This window comes from Jatropha curcas, chromosome 4 (genome assembly GCF_041381405.1).
Source record: "Jatropha curcas cultivar XTBG-Jc1 chromosome 4, XTBG_Jcur_1.0, whole genome shotgun sequence".
Classification (NCBI taxonomy): Eukaryota; Viridiplantae; Streptophyta; class Magnoliopsida; order Malpighiales; family Euphorbiaceae; genus Jatropha; species Jatropha curcas.
This window is the reverse complement of record NC_143154.1, coordinates 1,356,324-1,365,985: the sequence shown is the minus strand read 5'-3', so window position 1 is coordinate 1,365,985 and position 9,662 is coordinate 1,356,324. Positions and strand designations below refer to the sequence as shown.

Below are 9,662 nucleotides of genomic sequence, written 5' to 3'. Positions count from 1 at the left end.
ATAGGGCCACACACATCAGTGTGTATTAATTCAAGTTTCATAGAAAGCTCTCCATGCTTGATCAGATGGAAATGGTGTTTGGCTGAGTTTGCCTAACTGACATATTTCACATATACTGCTGTCTTCTTCAACTATAGATGGCAAATCAGCAACTAACTTCTTGGATTGTAGCAATTTTAATGAATTGAGATTGGTGTGACCAAGTCTCTTATGCCACAAATCAGATTCTTCTTTATGACTCAAGCAAGATTCTTCTTTGAAGTCTCTTAAATTTAGAGGAAAGCTTCTCCGTTTCATTTTGACAGCAAATAACTTTGAGCCAGAAGGATCACTTATTTCACAAGTTTTATCTTTAAATAGCAAACTGTAATTCTTATCCAGCAATTGACCAACCGAAAACAAGCTTTGATTTAGTTCTGGTACGTAAAGAACATCGGAAACAAGCTTTGTACCTGAAGGAGTTTGTACAATCACATCTCCTTTGCCTTTGACATCAACAAGCCTACCATCTCCAAGTCTGACTTTTGAAGAATAGGTTGTATCCAAGCTATCGAAATTCACCAAGTTTGGTGTCATGTGGTTAGTGCAGCCACTATCAACAAGCCATGCTTCTTTAGCTTCAATTGAGACACCACATTTTTCAATTTCATTTACTGCAAATAGTTGTTCTTCATACTTTTCAGAATTTTCGGTGACTTGTGCATGATGATGGGCTTGTGTTTGCTGATTCCGGTTTGTAGAACAAACTTTCTCGGTGTGACCAAATTGCTTACACACCTTACATTGAGCTCCAGGTCTGAACCAGCAGTAGTTCTCAGTGTGGTTTGTTTTTTTGCAATGTGGACAAGGTGGAAATCTGTCCTTCCTCCAATTTTTTCTGAAATTCTTCTTCATTTTTGGTTTTCTGTCAGTTTGCTGGCCTCTTGAACCTCCTTCTTGCATTTTTGTTTTATGAGTCACAACAAGAGCCTTCTCTCCAATGGTTTCTTCTTCCCTATAGGCTTTTCTTTGTTCTACAGCTTGTAGAGCATTTGAAAGCACATTCAAGGATATTTGTGACATGTCCCAAGTTTCTTCAAGAGAAGAAATCTTGGCTTCAAATTTTTCAGGGAGAGTCACCATAACTTTCTCCACAATTCTCTTCTCTTCTAACTCTTCTCCCAACAATCGAATTTGGTTTACAATTTTCATAACTCTATCAACATAATCTTTCACCTTTTCATTTTCCTTCATTTTCAACATTTCAAATTCTTTTCTTAAATTGAATATCTGCATCTGTCTAGTTTTTTCAGATCCATGATACTCAATTTTTAATTTCTCCCAAGCTTCATGTGCTGTCTCACATGTCATAATCTTGGTGAAGATAGGATCTGCAACAGCTGCATGGATATAGGACAGAGCTTTTGGAGCCTTATCAACCTCTTCTTCATGTTGTATAATCTGCTGAAGGGTTGGATTTTGATTAAGAGGTGGAGGTACTCTGTTTTCCTCCACATACTGCCATAATGCAAGCCCCTTGAAATAAGCTCTCATCTTCACAGCCCAAACATGATAGTTTTCCCCATTAAAATGAGGTGGTGAAAGAGACATGCTGCTGGAAGCCATTTGAGGAAAAGCAAATAAACAGAAAAACTTCACAAATTCTGGTTTATTTGGTGGCTTTCTCTATGACTTTCACTCAAACACACACATAGCCCTTTGAGATCAAGGTTGCTCTGATACCACTTGTTGGTTTAGAAGAGCAGAAAATTAAGGAAGAGAAGGAAATTCTGCAGAAAAAGAAAAAGCTGCAGATTTTGTGAGTGTGAAGAAACAATTAATTTCTTATTAATTCCATTGCAGCATAATGTAAATATTTATAGTAGAGCTAGTCTAAAGTTTGTTCACCAACCTTCCATAAGTCAAGGAAGGTTGTTCACCAAACCTACCTAAAAGCAAGGTAGTTCACCTACCTCTTGATTTCAACAAAATACAACAAAATCTAAATGACTTTAACAAAATACCTCCAAAAATTGTCAACAACACTTGCATCAATAGCTGTAGCTGTAACTTTAACAGATAGAACCAAATACACCTGAAAACGCTCACTGTATCTTTCATTGAGGGTCCATTGGTGGAGTCATAAACTCGGTACAGACAAGTCAATCCCTATTATTTTTTCTGTTATTCCCTTACCAATCTTCAATTATATTTTTTGCAACTGTCGCTGATTAATAAAGTTTTTGCAGATCACTCATTGTCTATAAACTGTGGTGGTGAGGCAGTGAAGTTTGACAAGCAAAACTATGAAAAAGATACAGCTTTATCAAAATTTTATGAAAGCCCTCGAGGCAATTGGGCTTATAGTTTTTCTGGAGACTACAACGCACCGACCATCAATGCAAGCGGTTACATAAATAACTTGACATGTGGAGTTTCTGTTCCTGAAGTAGAGTTATATGTCAATGCCCGCGTTGCTCCTGTCTCTCTCACATATTATGCTTTTTGCTTGCATAAAGGAAAATAGAGGTTAAACTTTATTTTGCTGAAACTTTATTTTCTGAAAAGGGAGATTACAATATCGTGGGAAAACGCCTTTTTGATGTATATATTCAGGTAATCATTAATTTTCTCACACTAATCATATCATTACTTGCTAAATTTATTAATTTTTGTAATCCCATTGTCGTGAATGAAATGTTCTAATTAATTAGGTCTTCCTTTTGATTTTGATTACAGGGAGAGCTAATATTACAGGATTTCAATATAAAGAAAGAAGCCGGAGGTGCCAATAAGAACATTATGAAAAGTTTCACGACTACAGTAGCTGACCATAAACCGTTGCAAGTAGAATTTTTATGGGCCGGCAAGGGATCTGTATATAGTCGAACATTTCAAAATGGACCTCTCATTTCAGCTATTTCCATAACACGCGGTATAATGTTCAATAATTTTCTCTCTTCATTTTTCTCTCTTTTTTGTTTCTTTCTTCACTTAATGACTGCTCTGCACTCTGGTTCTTGAAGCTCCAAGAAAATTAACAGCTTGGGAAATAGCTGTAATTGCAGTTTCTTGTGTTCTTGCTCTATTTCTTTTGATCGCTTTCTTGTGGAGAATGGGTTGGATAGGAGACAAAGAGCTGCACAGTAAGAAATCCATTCCTTAATAATTTTATAAACACATGCATAGACATATATAAGGTGGATTATAAAAATTTAAGATTCATGTTTCTATTTAATTTAATAACTTGTTCAATTTGATGTTTGCAATTGAAAATAAGAACACGCGTAAGGATTGGAATGCAGTCTTTCACTGTTAAACAGATAATTGATGCGACTCAAAAGTTCAGCCCAAAAACCAAGATTGGAGATGGTCGTCTTGGGATAATCTACAAGGTTAACCTCTATCTTGATATGTATATACATGTACATATCGGCCTTAATTAGTTATTGGTCATTTTTTTAATATTTTCTCCCTGCATTATACATGATTGTAGGCTCAATTGCAGAAAGATTTGATCGTAGCAGTGAAGAAGCTTTTTCCTCAATCAAAGACAGTTGAAGAAATAAGAGCAGAGATCATGGCATTGTCGGAGTTGGAAAATCCGAATCTTGTTGAACTACTGGATTGCTATTCTAAGAGAGGGCTTCATTTGCTAATATATGAATATATGGATAACGGATCTCTTGAGAAAGTTTTATTTGGTAATTTCTTTAATCCCACGAGCTCAATACTCTAACAAATAAATTTCATTATTCAAAGGTTTAATTAGACTTGCATGTAGATTCTGATCGTCCACTTAGTTGGGAAACTAGATACAGTATCTGTGAATGAATAGCCCTGGGTTTGGAGTTTCTACATAAAAAGAATCCACCCATTATCCACAGAAATATCAAGGCTAGTAATATTCTGCTTCATGAAAATTATGAGGCAAAAATCTCAGATTTTGGATTGGCAAAGCTTTATGAAGATGATGATCCATTTATGCTAGCCAAAGCAGGAATCACACGGTAAGTATTGAGCCATCAATTTTTTATTTTTTACTTTCAGAAGTTGATTAAAAGTAATTTTTTTCATTTTTTCTTGTAGTAAGTACATGGCACCTGAGTATGCATCTCAGGGAAAAATAACAGTGAAAGCCGATGTCTATAGTTTTGGCATTCTACCCCTTGAAATCGTTAGTGGGATAAGGATTGATAAAAATCTCGGAAATGATGAGGATACTATTTATCTCTTAGAAAAGGTAAATTCAGGCTCCTCCTATTTATTAATCACCATCTATAGTTATAGGGGGAAGGGATGGGAGAAGAGTGAGGCTCGAATGTTAAAAAAAATAATAATAATAATTAATATTTTGGAAATGTAAAATACTATAGTATTTAATGTTTCACAAAAAGTTCATTCAACTTTCAAAACCTGTTATGATAGTTATGTTACTGAATGTAACAATTAATAGAGATAGAATATTGATTGATGATTTGGTCAAAATGTTAAAAGTTAGGGCACAAACTGTTATCAAACCAAGTTTAAAACTACCACTTTCATGTAAATTTAAGAAAAGAATATATACTTTCAAGTTCGAATCCCTAACTGAGATAATGCACTTGCAGGTCGAGAAATGTTGCAAGCATCAAAATTATGAAGAATTAATCGATAAAACGTTGAAAAAACATCCATCAGGGAGAGTGTCGCCCACAACCCTACACTAGGCCATCACCATCATTGACTTGGCAATATTGTGCATAGAGCATTGGCCTTCTAATAGGCCTCAAATATCAGATGTCATAAGTGTTCTTCAGGGCCAAAAAACCGTTGAGGATATTAGGACATTACTTGAAACTAGGGCTTCCCAAGTCAGTAGAAACAGAGATATGGATCCTTCCCCAAGTCTAATTTAATATTTTTGATTTACTTTGGAGTTTTCTTATGTGAACTCTGCTTCATGCACTCCTATATATGGTGTTGTTTATTTGTTTTCAATGTTCCTTTTTTTCTTTTTTCTTTTTTGTTTTATATATTTTGTAAAACTTAATGCTTTGAATAGAATTTCGCACATAATCACATTATAAAATGAATTATAATTTTAATTTTAATTAGAAAAAAATAGCATCTTGAAAACATGAATTTTATGAGTTAAATGATATCGTGTCGAATCACACTATAATTAATCATAAAGATAAACACCTAATTAATAACAACACGTAAGATGCTTCCGTGTGGATCTAACATGCTAATAGTTAAAGGTTGATTTACAAATCACAAAATCACATCTCGATTGATTATAAGAAATCGAATACATTTTGTAATTACATTGTTGTTGCCACATTAATCAAGCTCACATTAACAAAATGCCGTGAAAATAATCTTGATATTATTTGCAAAGAGAGTCTCGTTTCTTTTTGTTGAACATATGGTTCTGTGTTTCTTTATAGTTTTATTTATATTGAAAGATAAATCCATGTGAATTTCATATCAATAGAAAGGAAAATGAAGAGAATGAATATTTACGTAGATATAAATATTAATAGTATTGTTAATTATTTAAAAAAAGAAAGTGAAAGATTTTCAAAATGTTAATGAAATTATTAGTTTTATTAGTTATCAAAAAAACAAAAGAATATTAATAGTAGCTCTACCCTATGAGAAACATGTTCTTCTTCATCTGCTCCTTTTCCATCTTTAAACTTTGAAGGCTTCATAGATAAGAAAGGATAGGAAGATATAAATAGAGAAGAATTCCAGAGGTAGAGGACTTCTATTTCTACTTTCTCCACCTATTTATTTTTTTATTTCTATTTATTTACTTTCTCATCAATTTTGTCTTATTATATATGACTAAGATTAATTGAATATATACCTAAAAATAGATGTTATTGCTTATTAATCAGTCAAGTGGAAATAGTAAAACTTTAATAAAGCTTAATTTCTACTCTCTTACTTTTTTTATTTACACATAAAAAGTTTGTAATATTTTATAAGAGTACCATAGCAATTTTGTAAAGGCATGCTAATTTATATTGGGATTAATTTGCAGTTGAAAACAATGAAAAATAATTTTTTATTTAAACGAGAGTATTTTTAACAATAATTTTTAAAAATTTTTTATTTTCATTAGTTTGGTTCATAAATAAATCCATAGACCGGATCTAATTAACTAATAAGTTTTGATCATAAAATAGTGGGATTTGAAATATGAAAATGAATGTAATTAGAGATTAGAAATTGGGGAATATATAATTAGGAGGAGGATAGAACAGTAAATAGAGAGGATGGAAAGAAAGAAAAAGGTGAGGGAAATAAGAAGGTGGTCCCAAAAGGAATTGAACATAGTCACGCCTACGCCACCACATGCAGACAGGGGAGTGAGAGTTTCTAAATCTCCTAAGAGGCTTTTACTAATAACTTAAGGTGTCTGTGGGTGTGTTGTTGTAAGGTAAGCATCAAATTTCCAACGAAGAACCAAAAAGAGTATGAAACACAAATAACTAGCATCTGGTGACCACTTTGCATGGTTCCTTACATGTTGCATAAGGTTCACACAAAAAGGAAAATCAAACCAAAACCATTTTTTCTTTAACCCTCTCAAGTGGCGTTTGGTTTGGGTTATATCCACTACTCTTCTATTTATTTATTTAATTAATTAATTCACTAATACTCACTCTCTTTTAGGTCGGCCCATTAATGGATAAAGAACTTCCAATGAATATTTATAATCACTCGTCTTGACGCTTTTGATATCTTCGACACTCTTTTAGTGGAATATTATACAATTTACATTATCTACGACAGTTAGAATAATATAAAACCCGGGAAAGATAACCTCAATCCGTATAAGACGGAAATATATGTTAAAAATTATTAATTTCAAACATAAAAATATAAATTGAAACCTTGAGATCTCAGGCCATCACCCTTATTATATACTATTTGGAATATGCATAATTTGCTAAACTCAAACATACCTAACTCGCTGTTTATGATAATTTTAACTAATTAGATTAGTTTGTGAAGTGAAAATTGCACATATGATTTTAAAACCTGGAGGAACCAATTGCGTGAGCTACTATTAATATTTACATGTTTATATGAAACATTAATGAAAAACCGTAAATTATTTAAAAAGAAAAACCTGTAAGGTTTTCAAAAATTTTAATAACATTATTAATTTTATTAATCATTGAAAAATTGAAGAGTGTCATTAATTATATTAATTCAAACTCTCTATCAATTATGTTAAAGAAATAGTTTTTCTTAAAATAAAAGGTAAAATAATATTTTAGTATTTTGCTATGTCAGTATTCTAATACTCTATAAGGCTGCATTTGGTTCATTGCAATCAACTATATAATGAAATAAATATTACATTACTAATTGATTATAATGTTTTGATGAATTTTTTTTACCCCATATTGTAATTGTAATTCCATTGTAATCTCCCCTGAACGCTAATCAAACTCAACTTTTTATCATCATTCCAAACCTTGACCACCGCTCCATCACCACTTTTACGTTTAGCTAATTGCTAAAAAATCGATAAGCACCGTTAAAATAACTAATATTATATAACAGTAACATATGAGTAAGACAAGTTACCTTATTTGTTAGGAATGAATATCAAGTATAATCACATTACAAATTCCAATCAATTATTTTTGCCTTTTTGTTTTATAAAAAGCTTAATAATAAAAAAAAAAAAAAACAAACTACCACTGTTTTAAAAAGGATACTTGTTTTGTACTACTCACTTATCAACTTTTTCTTTTTGCTTTTTGTTTTTTTTTTTTTTCCTCCCAACACCAATGGTTGTTTGGGTTCAATGGTCACGTTACCCAATTCAGGCTTCCAATAAATTTGTAAAGAGATTCTACAAGAGTGGGATATTAATGGAACTTTACTTTTTTCAATCATTTATGCTTTTGAGACAGAAATGTTACGCAATAATTGAGACTTCACCTGAACAATTGAAGACATATTCTAACTTTAATTTATAATACTTTTCACAATTAAAATTTCATTATCTCTTAAAAAAATCATTAAATCTGTCTAAATTATAATGAATTATTGAGTAAATTGACTATATTATTTTTAATTTAATATATTCAAATACCAAATAATTATTGGCCATATACAAAGGTAAATATTTAAAAAAATTTATTACTCCTTGAAACTTTGAAACTATAAATGTAAAGTATTCTAAAACAAATTATTTTCTTAAACGTGACAAATATTGCAGAGTGTAGGTTATATAAATCAACAACATTTTTACTATTGTTTTAGAAAGTCGTTTGATTGAAATGATTCATGCAATTAATATTGTGCAGCTAATAGTAGACAGAATTCTAATGGGTTGTTGATTAAATTAAGTTTTGGAATTTTTCTGTATAAATTAGTAATTGATCTGCATTTATATTATATTTAGATTTAATTAAATTTCAAAACAAATTAATAGTAAGATTAAATTAATATTTTTTTATCATTTGTTTGTTTTATAATTATTTAAAATAATAAATTTATATTAAATATTATTTTAAAAAATTTAAACCTTACAAAAATAATTGCTAAAATTTTTTTCCAAATTAATATTTCATTATCATTTTACTTGTAATTATCAAGAAAAGAAATTACTTTAGCATCGCCTTAATTTTTTATTTTACATACAATAAATTGTTTTTAAGAATTGCCATTATTATTATTATTATAAAAAGAAGGGGAAAAAGAAAAAGACTCAAAAGAAAAGGACTTGAATGTTCATTTGTTTTGTGTTGCGTGTCATCGTGGCCCTAATTGGAAAGAAAGGGCACAATGCTTTGGTCTTTCCGTTTCTTTATTTTTTTTCTCTTTTTATTAGTAATATTTCTAATACATCATTTATACTAACTCGGAATAGATTAAAGGGAAAAAAAATAAAATTCTCTAAATTATAGCCAAAATTAATAAATATATAATGCATTATATTTTTCAGTTGGATATACATATATATAATATTTTTTATTTTAATATGTTACATAAATAAAAATATTAATTAGTTTTGTATAATAATATATAGTTGTTTATTATTTCTAAATTATTATAAATAAAATTATTACATAATATTGTTAGTTAGTTTTCAAATAATACAATTTAACCTTACATTGAAAAGCATATATGCTATCAAATACTAATTTTCTATCTTTTTTATTTTGTATAAAAGCTTAAAATAACTCTTTCTATATGATTCACATTCTATTTATCATTTCAAGTTTTTAAATTTTTATGCTCTGAATTTGTCTTTCTATTGTTCATTGCGTTTTTAAATAAAGTTTCTTTTTTTTTTTTTTTTTATTTTGAAGTCGTTGTAAACGATAAATTTTGTATCTTTATTTGATTTTTACACTCTATATTATTTAGAAATTATGATATTCCACTTTTATTTCATAATATATTCTTTACATTAAATTAATAATTACTACCTCTATTTCATAATACTCATCACATTTGAAAAAATAATTTGTTTCAAAATACTTGCCACGTTCGTAGTTTTAAGGAGTAATAAAATTTTTTTGCCTTGTTTATATTTTGTATATGATCAATAATTATTATTCAATTTCATAGTTTTTTTGGAGAATTAAAATTAAGGATAATAAAATCAATTTATTTAATAATTTATTGTAATTTAAATAAATTTAATAATTCTTTTACAGGAG

The 9,662-nt window shown here is 29.8% G+C and overlaps 1 protein-coding gene across 1 annotated transcript; it reads left to right on the top strand.

The window, feature by feature from the left end:
• Positions 1 to 708: 708 nt before the first annotated feature.
• On the top strand, positions 709 to 4,688 carry LOC105647142 (putative LRR receptor-like serine/threonine-protein kinase At1g07650). Its single transcript, XM_089720394.1, is given in 10 exon segments — positions 709 to 817; positions 2,229 to 2,501; positions 2,504 to 2,595; positions 2,719 to 2,914; positions 3,006 to 3,120; positions 3,260 to 3,374; positions 3,476 to 3,683; positions 3,764 to 3,989; positions 4,069 to 4,222; positions 4,590 to 4,688. Coding segments are annotated over 10 exon segments (1,587 nt in total).
• The last annotated feature ends 4,974 nt before the right edge of the window (positions 4,689 to 9,662 follow it).